This window comes from Rhinoraja longicauda, chromosome 8 (assembly GCF_053455715.1).
Source record: "Rhinoraja longicauda isolate Sanriku21f chromosome 8, sRhiLon1.1, whole genome shotgun sequence".
In the NCBI taxonomy this organism is placed as follows: Eukaryota; Metazoa; Chordata; class Chondrichthyes; order Rajiformes; family Arhynchobatidae; genus Rhinoraja; species Rhinoraja longicauda.
In genome coordinates this window covers 32,921,618-32,939,133 of record NC_135960.1, presented here as the reverse complement: position 1 = coordinate 32,939,133, position 17,516 = coordinate 32,921,618, and the positions used below count along the sequence as shown (strand labels likewise).

The 17,516-nt window shown below is 42.0% G+C and overlaps 1 protein-coding gene across 11 annotated transcripts in view; it reads right to left on the bottom strand.

The window, feature by feature from the left end:
* Positions 1-17,516, bottom strand: part of agap1 (ArfGAP with GTPase domain, ankyrin repeat and PH domain 1) — a 615,219-nt gene that overhangs the window by 72,739 nt on the left and 524,964 nt on the right. For all 11 annotated transcript variants that reach the window (XM_078403564.1, XM_078403565.1, XM_078403566.1 and 8 more), the window contains 3 exons: positions 9,495-9,649; positions 7,137-7,227; positions 6,018-6,240 (listed from right to left, as the gene is read on the bottom strand). In XM_078403564.1, the coding sequence (XP_078259690.1) occupies positions 6,018-6,240; positions 7,137-7,227; positions 9,495-9,649 (469 nt within the window). The remainder of the gene's footprint in view (positions 1-6,017; positions 6,241-7,136; positions 7,228-9,494; positions 9,650-17,516) is intronic.

Below are 17,516 nucleotides of genomic sequence, written 5' to 3'. Positions count from 1 at the left end.
GTTGGAGCTGCTGTCTCACTTAGCATCCACATCCTCAGCAGGGGCGAGTGCAGCCCCAGAGTGGAAAAGACAAGACTTCCCATCTGCAACCAGGGTCAGTCAGAGGTGCTGAGTGGGTACTCCATCTCAGCATCTCCGTGAGTTCCTCCCCATCACAGAGGACGACCATCAGCCACTTTAGTTCACTTGACGTGGTCAATATTAAGAGGCAGTTACATGTGGTACTGTTCCTGCAATTTGTGTATGACCTCATTCTGGCAATGGACAGAAAGGTCAGTATGGGAATAGGAAGGAGAGTTGAAATGGTTGGCAACTGAGAGATCATGTGGGCATAGGCGGAACGAGCGTAAGTGTTCAGCATAACGGTTGATGAGTCTACGTTTGGTCGGTACAGAACACGTCGAGAACATCGGCTGAAGTAGATGAGGTTAGAAGAGGTACATGTGAACCTCTGTCGAACCTGAAAGGACTGTCGGAGTGGCGATGGGACGTTGTGTTTAGTGGTGGGATTCCATCCATGGACCACGACAGTCCTTTCAGGTTGGACAGAGGTTCACATGTACCTCCTCTAACCTCATATTTCGCTTGGGTAGCTGACAACCCAGCGGTATGAGCATTGAATTCTCTAAATTTAAGTAACTTAATCTCATACTCCCCTCCCCTCCTCCTGATCTTCTTCCCTAGTCGTTTTACCAGTTCCACAGTTCTCCTCATTGTTTCTCTTGCTATCACCCCTTCCCGAGCCAACAATGGACCTAGAAGGCAAAGCCCTGCCATAGGTCATTTGTGGCCTCCAGCTTTTCACCTCAAGACCCTACTTTCAGCCTGAAGAAGGTCCTGTCGCAAAACGTCATCCATCCTCTTGAGATGCTACCTGATCCACTGAGTAACTCCAGCACTTTGTGTCTATCTTTGGTATCAACCAGCATCTGAAATTCTTTGTTTCTATATAAATCCTGAGACTGGACACTGGGCATCCTGTGCTGGCTGATTCAATGTCTGATTCCTCAGTTTGTCCACCATCTATAAGGCATAAATCAAGATTACAATGGACTACTTTCCATGTGCTTGGCTGAGCACAGCTCTGACAATACTCACACAGAGTTTGCCTCAATGAGCATAATCTGCTTGACTGCTACCGATCCACTTCCTGAACATTCACTCCTTCCTGTGAGTGAAGGTCCCACCCACAGAACACAAGGCAGCAATCACCTAGACTTTGACACTTTTTCCCAAAGCAAAATTTTAACCAACTGAAAGATGTCACGAGGACAGCTCTATTTGCAAGTTATCCTACAAGAAGCATGTCGTCATGACATATCAAGACAATCATGTCACAACACGGTAATAAACCATTCGTTCATTGTTGCTTGGTCAGCGACACAGAAACTTCAGCACACTTACTACAGTTGGCAGCCACTTAAGAGGTTTGCAACATCTTCACTGCACTGAATATGTAATTATTGCTAATGCCAGCATTTAATGAGAATAAACAAACCGCTGGCCACTGGATTTATGGTCATCATTAACATCACAACAAGTCACAGTTAATGCCTGCATTAAATCCCACATAATAATACCTTGAGTTCTTCTCTTCCTTTAGTGTCACATCCAAAATAACAGGTTTATTTAACACCACACAGAGCCCCACTGATTTGGCTCTGTTAACAACCTCGCTGGCTGCTGGTATCAATGTCACCTTTAACATCCCACACTGGTATCACTGTGTCCTTTAACATTCCCCTCAGGTAATACAGTGTCCTTTAACATCCCACACTGGTATTACTGTGTCCTTTAACATTCCCCTCAGGTAATACAGTGTCCTTTAACATCCCACACTGGTATCAATGTGTCCTTTAATATTCCACACTGGTAATACAGTGTCCTTTAACATCCCACACTGGTATTACTGTGTCCTTTAACATTCCCCTCTGGCTGCTAGCATCAATGTGTCCTTTAACCTCTCCTGCTATCAGATGATTGGCTGCTCTTAAACACAAATGCTGCCCTCCAGAGTTACCATGTTTTTACTATTTCACACTTTTGGAATAAAGTGACCACAGAGATGGTCTTCTCTGACATGCTGAATACTGTAGGATGTTGGAGGGCAGTGATACCAGCAGCTCCGTCCCTATTTCCTCCATTACTCTTGGGAGTTACTGCAACCAATGACTACTGTTCGCTCCGACACTCCAAATCCTTATGGTTACCAACACTCCATAACAATTCCAATACCATTATCCGCCCTAAAATTCATTTTGAGTAATGTGTTGATGCACAGAGTATTGGAGGAGAGCTGAGTGTGGGATTTTGAGAAGATACGAGCCCAGAAAGAGGATGGGGGGGAGGGGGGAGCAACTGAAGGCAGAGAAGCGAAAGAGGAATCAGGGTTCTGGGTAGGTGGAGATTCAGCTGTGGAAGATACTGGAATGCACTGTAGACAGATTGTGGTCAGTGGAGCTGTTGTGGTCTGAGTGCCATCACTAACTCACAGCCTAGCATCCAGACTTGTTAGCTTTTCCACTGAGCATTCACATTACTTATCCATTATTATGGTTTCCACAACATTTACAACACTGGATCTTGGACTTAGTGTCTCCTTTAACCAACAGTTAATTACTTTGTTATTGACATTTCTTCCCCAGCCTAATTGCTGGATTAGCCAATGTAATACATATCCAATGCTCCAAAAACAGGAGCTGAAGTGTCAGAGAAAATTACTGGAGCTTTAAATAAATAAATTCTGGAACAAGCTCATGTTAATTTTGGTAATATTGATCAAATTTGATCCCTGCTCTCATCAACTCTCAATAAGCAAAGCACAGTATTCAACAGAGGCAGATAAAGGAGAAAAAAAAAGAAAATTTCGCACAATTTGTGCTGAAAGATTTTTGCTCACAAGTAATTAAAAAAAGGTGCAGCAGAGATGTAATGGGCCTGTGTAAAAAGTGGAAAGTCAATAGTCTTTCAGCAGATGCCAGCTTCGATTTGTTACTTTGAGGAAGTTTCAGCCACACTCCGAAGGTTGCTGATAATTGCAGGGAACTATTAACGCCATTTACTGGTGACATGAACTGATTAATGGCAGTGAGTGGGGAGGGGCATGAAGTGGAAGGTCATGGGAACATATCATAATCTAGACAGCGCTAGATCCATCACCTCCCAAACCCACCACCTCCACCATCTAGAAAGGCAGGAGCAACAGCTGCAATGGAAACACACAGTTGCCTTTAAGTTTTCCTCTGTCATCCTTGCTTGGAAATGTATTGCGGTTCCTTTATCGCCTCCCAATCAAAATATTGGTTAATATTCTGGAATTTACTCCCAAACTGCATTGCGGGTGCACTCTCACCTTACTGACTACAGTTACATTCCCGACGCCACAGTTAAATGGCTTGGCCCTAATGTCAAACTTTCATTTTTTATTCTGCGGTGGGTGTAATCAGTATGAAAGCTTGCTGATTAACATCCAAGCTGCCATGAAGGTCTGTGACAGGTTGCATAAACTGCATGAAGCAGAAGGTGAGGTGCAGCGGTTGGACTCCATGCTACTTTGCTGATGCGGAAATACAATAAAAATCAATAACGTCGAGTATGAATATTAGAGAAGGGAAGTTTTCAGAATTATCTGCGGTACTCTTCTCCCTGACCCCTTCACATATTCTGTCTCAAACACACAGGAATAATAGCAGGGGAAACCTGAAGCTAGTAGAATTGTCATTCAATAGGACTCGTGCAAGATAAGGAAGATGCTGTAGAAGTAAAGAAACCTGTTTAGCAGTCGTTCCTTCCAATGCATATTACAATTATTACACAACTTCTGAGGCAAGGCAAGTTTATTAATATAGCACATTTCAGCAACAAGGCAATTCAAAGTACATTACATAAAACATTAAAGAGCAGTTAAAAGCAATTAAAAACAGTCATTAAAGAGAATAGAAAATAAAAACAAGCTAAAATAGAATAAGACAGGTATAGAATACAAAATTAAAAGTTACAGTGCAGTGTAAGAAATGAATAATTATTTGATTTAATCTGTTTAATCAACACCTATAGAAAATGGAGCAGCCACCTTGCAAAGAGCAAGGTGATATTGGCCAGATAATCTGCAAATTTCTCATCTAATCTTCCAAACAATGCCATGACGTATTTGAAGCCCATTGTGAGCCCAGGCAGAACTTTGGGTTAGTGTGATTGCTAAAAGAGCAGCATTTCTCCACTGCAAGCACCTGGTCAAATTTCCAAGGTGGAATATAAACTTGAGAACTTTTGAATGAGAACTGAGCATGCAAACACCTGAACCACAGAGGACATCTCCCTCACTGGAACTGACAAGAGGCTAGATGGTTTGGGCCTGTACACCTTGAGGTTTAGAAGAATGAGGGGTGAACTTATTTGAGCATGTAAAATCCTAAGGCAGATTGACAGGGTAGAAGCTGACGAAATGTATAGGAAGGAACTGCAGATGCTGGTTTAAATTGAAGATAGACACAAAAAGCTGGAGTAACTCAGCGGGACAGGCAGCATTGCCTTCTGTGGCAGAGAATTCCACAAATTCACAACTCTCTGGGTGAAAAATGCCTTCTTCGGATTTTGTGCGGCCGTTTTCTTGTGTGACTGTTCTTGCATGATTTTCATACTACAAATGTAAACAATTTGCCAGCCTGGTTAGCCAGCCAGTACCAACAATATATTATGACAGATATAAAACTCATTGGCATGGTCACAAAATGAAATTTTGGGATGGTGTTTTCTCTGTGGATAGAAGACGGCAAATTATCTGAGAGCAAACATTCCCAGGAAGGTAAGTGTAGAAGATTGACATTCTCAGAATCCACATGAAATGGCATTTACATGTAGTCACAAGTTTCATTGCTGCTGTTTTGTATCACCACACGATTGAGTGTAATAAACTCCTACATCCATCCTGTTCCTTACAAAGTGTTCAAATATCAGGCCAGCAGTTACCAATCTCAGGAAGTGTCACAATAACTAGTTTATTAAACATTGTAACAAAAAAACATTTAGAATTCATAAAGACAAGGATATTAAACATGATGAGGGAAAGCCAAAATTTCCATCTCTCTCTCTCATAAGACACACTAGACAAGATCCTGAAGATTGGGTAAGCCCACGATAGCTCACTTGCTTAACCTCTTCCAAATCTTGCACTGAAATTGGCATGGGATCAGATTTCAATTCAACTATCAGGAATAAGATATGACTCCCAGCCACAATCAGTTGCCGAGATGATGGGATCTTGTAATTGTTCCCCCTTATCTACCTGCCCAGCTAGATTTGTGAAGCTTAACTGTCCCCTCATAAAACCTAAAATGAAACGGAAACCAAACTTTTCCCCAACAGGTATAGTAACACACACAGTTAATCTTTCTGCACTATTTTATTGGAAATAGGTTTTACTCAAACTGCAAATTAAAAAAGTGCAAGGGCTGCAATGAGGTAGCTCGGGAGATGGGGAATGCAGTGGTTCCTCCTTATTTAGCCTGCTAGTTTTGTGAAACATAAAACCCAATACGGAATGGAAACCAACTTGGTCCCACTAGGTATAATAACACACTCAGTTCATCCGTCTGCATTCTTCAGTTGGAAATAGATTGCACTTAAATCAATTGGACATATTCCAGTCTGAAATCTAGACAAATATTTTAGTCAATCTGACCACAATCCTGCTGTAGTAAGCCATCCTTTCTCCCCTGACCAACAGACCAGTAGTCTGCACCATAACAGTCTACTTTGCACTTAGTTGGCACCCTTCACACAGTGAAGTATCCCAAGGCATTTCATGGAAGTTTCAACAAACAACCATCAGCATCTAGTCACTAAATCAGACAATGTGACCAGGTGATAAAACTTAAGAGCTTTATCCAAATGTTTGAAGTAACAAAGTACTGGTGATGGGAGAGACTGCAAAATTAAAAGAGTGAAACAGCCATCTGCACACAATGACCCAGAGGAAGGTTCCAGCAACTACTTCAATGAAGAGCAATATGTTTTACCTTGTGGAATCCGGCGAGGGTTTGGTGCGTCCCTGAGCGCTTCCTTCCCAGATGCCATTAGCCATTTCATTCCCAATAGACGACATCACTCGGATCAGTTCCACGGGCCAATCGTCAAGATCGAGAGAGCGGACACGTGACAGGTGGGTGCCGAGATTGCGGTGGATACCTGAGCATTCAATGCAAATGAGGGCTCCAAGGTTCAAACTGGCCCAGTCCGGATCTGAAATCATCAAAACAGTAAATTAAACTTTTCTTATCTATCATCGCTCATCATTGGATATATTGCCTCCTCGATCAATTTATCCACTCTTGGCATTCATCTGTTATAATGCTTTTTTGTTTGAACACTGGACCCGATGACCCTTGGGAACGTTGCTGCGGTATAGTGACAATAAATGCATCGCTAAGGTCTAACTGGGAACATTCTTTCACCTCTGACTGGTGTTTTGTGCTTAAGTCAGCTTTTGGGCCGAGGTTATTATTAAATGAAGGCCTGAATAAAATCCCCAACAGAACTGATCATGGGTTGCTGTTCAGATTTAATGCTTGATGGACGCACATGGGACAGATTCTCAGGATCGGGAATGATCTAAGAGTTTGCAGGAATGCAATCATGGATATGGAGGAAGGAAAGCTGGGGTTCCTCTCTGAAATACAGAAAAGGTTAATGGGAGATTTAATAGAGGGATTTATGAGGGACTTTCACTGGAAAAAGGGAGAAACTATGTCCACAGCCAGGAGGGCCAGTAGCCCAAGCACAGATTTAAGGTAATTGGCGAAAGTCAGGGGGGAGATGAGGAGACTTTTCTTTCAAGTTGGTGGTTTGTAACTATCTGGAATATGCAGCTTGAAATGGCAGGTTCGATAATAACCTTCTATGGGGAATTGAATCTGAACTTAAAAAAAAGGCAATGTTTGTTAGTCTTTGGGGAAAGAGTGGGGGAAGTGAGAATAATTGAATTGCTGTTTCAAAGACGCTGCATAGGCATGATGAGCTCATGGCCACCTCCTGTGCCGTTTGATTTTATGGTTCTATCCTAGAAAATCTTGCTTGTCTGGTGAGAACTGGCACAGTGATGAAGAACAGAAGTGGTATGAGAGAGTTTCATCACTTACTTAGTGCTTCACAGTCCACGCACTGAGAGTTGCCCCGAATGTTTCTGATTGACTGAAGGGCAATGGCTTCATTCTGGCTTGTTAATCGTGACTATAAAATGAAAATAATAAGATAGTAAATAAAACCCATCAATAAATGTAAGCAGGCAGATTCAATGTTGATGCACCTGTGGAGAATTATTAAACATTTTTGCAACCACTTTCCTATGGATCGTTTACACAATATTATTCCCCTCTCCTTCTCCTAAGGACACCCCTTATCAACTGATGTTCACTGCTGACACCAAAGATAGTTCCACCTGTAAAGAATGGATGAGTAAGGGAAGGGGGGGTAATGAGTAGATAAGTGGAACCATCAATGGGGCAACTTATACTCTAATTTATCCCCATCTGTTTGCCCTCTGGGAAGCACTTGGTTGAAAATCAACGGCTCCTTTGAAGAAAGGACTGACTTCAGAACCGTTAGTAATTATTCACAAAAAAAAACACAAGCTCAAAGTATGGTGCACTGCACCTTGAAACTGAGCTATTAATGAAGCAGCCCACTCAAAATGTATACTGTATTCAGGAGAATTAGACACCTATGGAATAAATGAAAATAATGTATAAACCTTTGCCATTTGGCTCCCTCGTAATCCTGATTATCAAACTGTTAAATCTTCTCTCATCAAGAACAGACTAAGAAGCAAAACATTGAAGATTTACAGGAGATTACATGCTTATCATAATCAAGAGGTCGTGAGAAATATGTAAAAGCTCTTTTTGTGAGTGAATGAAGCATTTTAGCACAACCTAAGGCTAGATTGTTCAGCAATTATGGCAGGAAGCATTTATTCACAAGGGCAGGTAGAAATCTGCAGTAATTTCCCCCCAAAATCTTTGAATACTGTGATCTACTGAAGACTTCAAAACTGGGATTGGTAGATTTCTGTTAGGTCAGGGTACTAAGGGTCACAGCAGGTAGCTGGATCAGCTAGGATCTTGGGGAAGAGCAGAACAGGCCCATGAGGCTGAATGGCCTCTGCCTATTCTCATGAGCCTATCAGGAAATAACACTGAGAATTCATTTTCTGTGTCCTCTATTAATGCTGAAATAAAATTTTACCTTATTACCATCACTGTGCTCTCTGCTGCTGAACAACCCACATGAATTATCAACTTCTACGACCCATTACACTTAAACTCACTGCAAACATACTTAAGAACCTTAAGTCAGAGAGAAGTACAGCATGGAAACAGGCCCTTCGGCATATCCTGCCAGTACTGGCCTAGTTGCTTACTGGAACATTAAGCCCATATTACTCCAAACATTTCCTATCCATTTATCTGAATTAATATATTTTCAAAGTTGTAATTGTATCCGCCTCTTTGCTTCTTCTGGCAGATTGTTCTCTGTGTCCACCACTGTGTGTGAAGAAAGTTGCCCAATAGGTCCCTTTTAAACCTTTCCGCCCTCAACTAAAACCTATACTGTTTAGTTTTAAACTCCCCTTCCCTGGGAAAAAGACTGTGACCATTCACCTTATCTATGTCCCTCATGATTTTATATACTTCCATAAGCTTTCCTAAGCTCTACAGCAAGAAAGGCCGAGTGTATCCATGTAACTTAAGCCGACCAGCCCCAGTAACATCCTTGTGAATCTTGTCTGCACCCTTTCCAGCTTAATATCCTTCCTGTAGCTGGGGGACCAAAACTGCACTCAACACTCAAACTGTGGTCTCATTGCAGGAAGCATGAACGAAGTACACAAAGTGGATTCGTGTTGTGGAAGGGCAAGGCTGCTTTAGTCCTGACTTGTGTCCTTAATGCACCTTGTAAGCTAATTCAAAATCCTTGTAGCATTTACCATGGAAGCTACACTAACTGGATTGTTATATGCAAAATCGTTAAAGCTCCAAAAGTTAACAAAAGAAAACTGAGCTTTTCTTATGCTGCAGTTTCAATGCTAAGTTTAACATCAACTTTTACTGTACATTAATCCATTACAAGTTCCCCATTAAGTCTTAGAAGAGGTTTACTTCTCTCCACCCCACTTCCTTCTCCCAAATTAGAGCTTTATTCCATATTGGAGGCAACCACACTAAATGGCATGTTGTTAGAGATAAAACATAGATGTTTAAATTTAAACAGCCACAAGCAGACTATCCATTTTAAATAATGGAATTTTATTCAACTTTCATGACCATGGGTTGTCAATACCACAGATAAGACGTGGAAAACATTTTAAAAATAAGCTGATAAGGTATATGTTTTGTCTATGCACCAATGCAGAGAGGAGCTTGATAAGTCAAGTCAAGTCAATTTATTTGTATAGCACATTTAAAAACAACCCACGTTGACCAAAGTGCTGAAGGTACCTTGTTCTTGCTGCTCTCGCACGACTGTAAACTGGCCAAAATCTGACTTTCAATCGCTTGGACCCATGCGTCCCTCTCCTCGTAAGAAGCGGCTTCGAAGTGCCACGTCTGCCCCGTGAGTGAGACAATTATGAATTCAAAATTCTCTTCTTGCTCTGCAGAGGAAACAAGAGGAAAGTCTGAACAAGTGGAGAACTTGGTTTGGGGGTTGGGTACATCTGCCTCTGCCCAAGGTCCCTTTTTGTAACTCACTTCAATCTACTTTACTTTCGAGTGACCTCAGAACATGCGAAGATCAAAAGGGAAATGCTGGGGACTATGGCCAAATGAGGAGCCGACCATTAACAAGGGGTGTTAGAGACAAGCAGCCAAAGAGTTAAAGATATCTGTCAATGTGGCTAGAATCTATAAATGAAATGTAACCATTGAAATTTTACTGGCTAATGGGTCAAACGTGTGTGTATTCAATTATATTGGGAACAGAAGTTAAACGGTTAAAGAAAAGGGTTTACATTTGGAAACGATTACTGGTAGGAGAAAACTGACCACTGTTTTTTCATCAGCTATAACAGAGACAACAGATGCATAATTAGGAATTACTGGTATCATTCAGAAAACAGATTTGAAAAGTTGCCTGGTTTCAAAGGAAGTTTTTTGCAACCTGATAACTAGCATTAAAGGGCATCAAAAGATTACTCACTCCTGCTTATAATTTTAGGAAAAGTCACATAGCATCTGGATAATCATCCACTGCAAAGAGAAGTAACAAAATTGAGTAAAGTTTGGTTAATTGAACGAAGGTCAGTGAGTTTCCGTCTTCTATTTTGGGATCTGTGGGAATTTCTAACTTTCTGTCCAACATATTCAAGAAGGCATTAGACATGATGCCAGAATTGAGAGGTTATATTTATAGTTATATTTAAATGAGAATTGGGGCTCTTTTCACTATTGAGTAGTGACCCAATGAGAATCAATCACGTGGCTATGTTTCCACAGCCACCAGTCAGGGCATTGAGTATAAAAGGGTCTCGGCCCGAAACGTCACCCATTCCTCTTCAGAGATGCTGCCTGTCCTGCTGAGTTACAGCAGCTTTTTGTGTCTATCATTGTATAAAAGTTGCGAGGTCACATTGCAGCTGGATAAAACTATGGTTAGGCCATGTTTAGAGCACTGTGTGCAGTTCTGGATGTGGAGAGGGTGCTAGAGTGGGTAGAGACCATTAGCTACGAGGAAAGGTTGGACAATGAAGCAGATAGGTGGTGGAAAAGGCATTTGACATATGTGCCTTCATCAGTCAGGGCATTAGTACAGGAGTTGGGACACTGTGTTGCAAATGTACAAGTTGTCAATGAGACAACATTTGGAGTATTGTGTGTGGTTCTCGTCGCCCAGGTCATTAAGCTGGAAAGGGTGCAAATAAGATTGACGAGGATGTTACAAGGACTGGACGGCTTGAGTTTTAGGAAAGACCAGATAGGTCATTTGTCCCTGATGCAAGGTTGAGAGATAACGTTATGGAGATTTATAAAAGGATGAAGGGTACAGATAAAGTGGTTGGCCACAGTCGTTTTCTAAGGGTACGGAAGTCCAAAACTAGAGGGCATAGATTAAAATGAGAGGAAAGAAACATGAAAGATCGTAAGGGGTGACTTTTTCCACACACACGGTGGTGGATACATAGAACTTGCTGCCACAGGAAGCTGTAGAGGTGGGAACAAATGCAATCTTTAAAAGACATTTGGACAGGTACATGGATAGAAAAGGTTTCGAGGATACAGGGCAAATGCAGACCAATGGGACTGGCTTGGATAGACATTTTGGCTGTCATGGTCAGTATTATGGCCAGCTTCTCGTCTTTCTTATCAAGCCCCAAAGCTGCCATTGATGTAGGATAGTTGGAACAATATTTTCTTGATGCAATCAACAACAGAGATCTCCACAATGTTTCATTTGAAGTTAGTTGATTATTTGAAGTTGCAATATAACATATTGGCATATCTCTTGTCATTGAATTGTTATTGATTAGTTTGGTAAAAATCTAATGTCCTACCATATCCTACGTGACTTATACAAACTGCCAGATCTTATCTCCAGCAGATATTTCTTGCTGATCTTCTACCAGCAGGTTCTTTTAGCCGATTTTATCGGCAGCTTCTTCTGGCTGATCTATCAGCCGCTTCTTCGCGTGAACTGAACAAATACATCGGAGCTGGAAGCTCTCTGGCTCCGCCCAGCCCATACATAAGCATAGTATTAACCTTTTGTCCAAAATAATACAGCAGGATACAAAATAACATAATATACTAAAATAACTAATAAATGCAAAATGGCTCCTAACCGGCCCCTAATTGTTATAAGTGTATAACGCAATAATAATTACTAATAAACATTAAGAGGAACCATAAAAACATCATACATAATCGAAAAAGCATGCACTATATATCGGCATCTAATCTACTATAGCGATTCTTCATTCTTCAAGACCACCAGTCTTTGCTGTAATCAGGTATCAGCTTCCAAGAGCAGAAATATCTTGGTTATCGGTCTTTCCAAGATAGATAAAAAATGCTGGAGTAACTCAGCAGGTCAGGCAGCATCTCTGGAGAGAAGGAATGGGTGACATTTCGGGACTGAAGAAGGGTCTCGTCCCGAAATGTCACCCATTCCTTCTCTCCAGAGATGCTGCCTGACCTGCTGAGTTACTCCAGCATTTTTTATCTATCTTCGATTTATACCAGCATCTGCATTTTTTCCCTATAGGTCTTTCCAAGATGTTGCTTTTAGTTTGGAGCCGAACTGTACGCATATACCCTTGTGCGTCTTTTATAGTCTCCAATATTTTGCCCATTGGCCAGGAGCTATGTGGTGCTGTAGAATTGACCACCAGAACAATGTCACCTGTTGCAAAATTTCCTTTCACCTCAGACCGCTGCTGTCGTTCCTGGATCAGAGGCAAATATTCTGAAATATTCTGAAAAAGATCTGCCATATATTGTATCTGTCTCCATCTACATCTGATGTACAAATCTTCCTTAACAAATGCTCCAGGTGACAATATTGGCTTCCTTTTTAACTGAAGATGGTTTGGTGTAAGTGCTTCCAGGTCCATTGCATCATCCGAATTCTTGGTAATGGGTCAATCATTTAGGATCGCTTCTACTTGGCACGGTAGCGCAGCGGTAGAGTTGCTGCTTTACAGCGAATGCAGCGCCGGAGACTCAGGTTCGATCCTGACTACGGGTGCTGCACTGTAAGGAGTTTGTACGTTCTCCCCGTGACCTGCGTGGGTTTTCTCCGAGATCTTCGGTTTCCTCCCACACTCCAAAGACGTACAGGTATGTAGGTTAATTGGCTGGGAAAATGTAAAAATTGTCCCTAGTGGGTGTAGGATAGTGTTAATGTACGGGGATCACTGGGCGGCACGGACTTGGTGGGCCGAAAAGGCCTGTTTCCGGCTGTATATATATGATATGATATGATATGATACTTCACACATTAAAGTTTGTAGTCCTACGTCGTCCAAAACGTGTTGTTTAAGAGCAGAACACAGCAGATTGCGAACCATGCTGATCAGCCGTTCCCAAACACGTGATGAGATCCTGCCAGAGGGTTGAAATACCATTTTATTCCTTGCCGAAGCATAGCCTTCTGGATCTTGTCTTGCTTCATTGCTTCTCTCAACTCTCTTTCCGCTCCAATGAAATTTGTGCCGTTATCTGATCTTACAGTCAAAACTCGACCTCGTTGACAAATTAATTTTCGTAATGCATTGATGCAGGAGTCTATATCAAGTGTATACGCAACCTCGAGATGTACTGCCCTGCTAGTCATGCAGGTGAAGATTACACAAACTTCGTCCTCTCTTCAGCTCTATGGGACTGAAGTTGTAATCTGTAAACGGAGGTTCATCCGGTCGAATTGTCAATAGAGGCAAATCTGCCATCTTTTGCTCCCCAACTCTTCCCCGCTGCTGTTTACACCCAACGCAGTCCGTTATAATTTTCCTTGCAGAGGTTAGCCTGGATAATCCAGTACCTTTTACGAAGATGAGCCAGCATATGATTTCTTCCTCCATGACCGAGTTGTTCATAGATATCTCGTAACAGTGGATATGTAGAGGTCCTTCGTGAGAATAATAGGATGTTTAGCTTCTTCAGGCATCGCTAGCCTATTCAGGCGACCTCCTACTCTCAAAAGTCCATCCTGCAGTTTTGGATCAAGTTTGTGTAAATGACTGCCTCCTTTGACGGTTTTACCACTTTCTAGTGCTGACAGTTCTGGCTCAAATCTTTGCCTTTGATTGAAAGAGACGATTGTGCTTTCTGACTAAGAAAGATCTTCTGGACATAAACATTGTCCTCAGAGTATTGCTTCAAAAACTTGCATCTCATTTTCAACCTTTTCTTTCAGCTTGTCAGGACCCTTTTCAAGGCTACTCACAGCAGCATGAATTTCCTTTCTCTTCCGAGTCCACTGCAAGAGTATTGTCTTTACCTTAAGAAACCAAGCTACTGCAATCTTCAACTTCATCCATGAAGAAAAATAAGTAATTAGAGAGTTCGTGGAGTTCCATGGTTCCTTGACGATGACGTTCACAATAATGTCTGGCTTAATTTCTGGATCGTCAGCAGGAATTGCTGATTCCAAGTGATGTTTTGGCCATTCCCTGTCTGATTTACAGAGAAATTCCGGTCCTTTGGTCCATCTTTCACAGCTTAAAAAGCGGTCTGCAGTTAGTCCTCTTGATGCTTCATCTGCAGGATTTTCCTTTGTGCTAACATATCTCCATTATGATATGTCAGTAACATCCCTTACAAAAGAGATTCTGTTTGCAACAAACGTTTGAAAGCATTTGGTTTAATTGTTGATGTACTTAAGAACCGTTGTGCTATCGGTCCAGAAAACGGATTTGTCCAGTTGAAGCTATAATTCTTTTTGCAGCGTTAGATCAACTCTGACAGCTAAGACTGCAGCTGCAAGCTCCATTCTGGGAATTGTCATCTGTTTTAATGGCGCCACTCTGGCCTTTCCCATTATAAATGCAATGTGCACTTCTTTGCTATCGTTTTCCAGTCTTATATATGAAACAGTACCATAGCCACTTCCGCTTGCGTCTGAGAAGTGGTGTAGCTGTGCATTTCTGATTTGACCAAAGTTTGTGCGCTTCATGCACCGGTCCACTTTAAACTCCGCAATCTTGTTGAGATCTGTTAGCCATCCTGTCCATCGCTGAGAAAAAGTTTGGGATATGTCGTCATCCCAACCAAGCTTCTCCTTGCAGAGTTCCTGCATAATCAGCTTAGCAGGCAAAGTAAATGGTGCCAAGAATCCTAAAGGATCATAGAGCCGACTACAGAACTTGAACACATCAGCGCAATCCAAGTGCTCTTTTCTTCGGCAGATTGTCCTGGTCCAAGTCCAACTCCTTGATCTCTTTAGCTCTACTAGCTTGAGGAATGGATGTTAATACAGCACGGCTGTTACTGATCCATTTTGATAGAGTAAATCCTTCCATTTGGCAGATTTCAGTCAGGTCTTTTACCATTTGAACTGCTTCCAGTTCCGAAGGCATGGATTTTAAACAATCATCCACGTAGAAGTTGTTCTTCACCGTGTTTATCACCTCTTGTGAAAAGTATGCTCCGTGTCCTCAGCAATCTTTCTCAATGCAAAGTTTGCACAACTTGGTGGTGACACGGCTCCAAAATGATGTACCTTCACATTTTCAACAAGATCTTACTGCACATCACCATCGGGCCACCACAGAAATCGCAGATAGTCAATATGCTTTTCTGATACCTTGACCTGATGAAACATAGCTTTGATATCCGCCATCAAAGCAACTGGCTCTTATCTGAATCTGATGAGAACTCCTATGAGTGAGTTAGTTAGGTCTGGACCCTGCAGTAGTTGGCAGTTAAGTGATGTACCCTTAACGACTGCCGCACAGTCAAAGACCACTCTTATCATTCCTTTCTTCGAGTGATACACCCTGTGATGAGGGATGTACCAGTGTTTTTCATCACTTCGATTCAGCTGGTCCATTGGTACCCTTTCGGCATAACCATTATCAATAATTTTTGTGAGGAAAGATGTAATTTCATTACAAAACTTCTCATTCTTATTAAACTTGTGTTTCAAGCTCTGGATATGCTGCTCTGCTATGCAACGGTTGTTCAGCATGCAGATATTCTCCTGCTTGAAAGGCAAGTCTAGAAAATAATGTCCACCTGCCACCCTCGCCGAACAATTCATAATATCTATGAACTTTACCTCTTCTCTGGACATTTCTTCCTTTTCCTTGCTGGATCCTTCATTGAAGTCATGATTGTATTGTTTGACCAGAAGTTCCTCCAGATTCGCAATGGATATTCGATTGATAACCGCAGCAGGAGAGCCATTTCCATCCCTGCTGTCGTGGTCTTTTCTCGGAGGACCATAAATAACCCATCCCAACAAGGTTTTCATGGCGTAAGGTCCATCTCCTTGGCTGTTGGCCAGCTCCCAAGGTTCCAATACCTTAGAAGCATTAGTACCGATGAGTAGGTCAATGCCAGAGTCTATTTCAGAAATCTTGACATCCTTCAGGTAAGGCCTCTGCTTCAGGTCTTCTTGTCTGGGAATGTTTGACCATAAAACGGGAATGGTCTTATTGGTAAACACATCACATAGTTGAACAAAATCATTGCTGTCCAGACCAGATATTTTCAAACCTGAAATAATACGACTGGTTACAGACTTCTCTTGATTTATGGTACGCAGGAGAATCCTCTTCTTTGGTCCTGAGATCTTCAGCCTTCTTACTAGGCTTTCAGTGCAGAAGGTAGACGAACTTCCGTTATCCAAAAATGCGTATGTTTGCAACACTATACTCCCATTGTGGCTCTTTACTTGCACTGGTCCGATGGAGAAGATGCAAGCTTCTTAACGGTCCTGATATGTCCACACATTGGAGAAAGAGGAGCGGCATCACTCTGGCTCACCTTTTCCTTCTGATCAGTTTGTACTGGTGGCTTTTCTTTGTCCTTCTGTTCAATATGAAGTATCTCAGGATGCTCTCCATTGCATACAACACAAGTCAAACAATTCTTGGAGTTTCTGCTCATGTGACCTATTTTTAAACATCCAAAAGATTCTCTTTATAAATTCTATCCTCTCTTGTAGTTCCCTCCTTTTGATCTGCCAACACTTCCACAGTGTATGACCCCTTATATTGCAGAACAGACAAGGATCCTGCTGCTTGACGATAGTGCGTCAGCTTTCTTTCCTTTGGTTGTCAGGTTCCCTTGAGCCTGTTCTTCCATGGGTTCGGCAGCGGTAGCAAAACTGCTTCTGGACGTTTTTGGCCTTTCCCTAGTTTTACTGAAGGTAGGGCCTTTCACAGTTGCTAGTGTTTTAGCCTCCTCAATGTTCTCATAAAGTGGATCCGACAGTATCTTCACTTGTACCGCTATGAAGTTTACCAGGTCGGGAAACCCATGTGGACGTTCTTTGCTTCCCTGAATCCCATATGCCCGATCTCTCCACCTTTCCCTGAACTTATAAGGCAGTTTTAGAAGGATGGTCTTCATATTAGAGGAGACATTCATTTCATCCATATATTTGAGCTGTTCCATTGCATTACAACAACCTTTAAGGAATAGTGAGAATTCTTGTAATGCTTTCACGTCGCCTGGCCTGAAAGCTGGCCAGGCCAATGCCTTGATTTTATAAGCAGTGGCAATCTTCTGCTCATTGCCAAAATGCTCTTCAAGCAGCATCCTTGCCTCCCGATAGCCCTGGTCCGAAGGTAAATGTTGACAGCTGCTGACCAAGTTTTTTGCATGACCTTTTGTATATTGTCCAAGGAAATGATAACGGTCACTGTCATTATCGGTCTTTCTTTCTACTCCTCTTTCAAATGGCTTGATAAAGAGTTGATACCGCAAAGGATCACCATCATACACAGGAATGTCGCTTGGTGGTAGAGTGGAAGAAAGATTTTGTTTGGTCAGAAGTTCAGTGATTTCAATTTGCTTCTG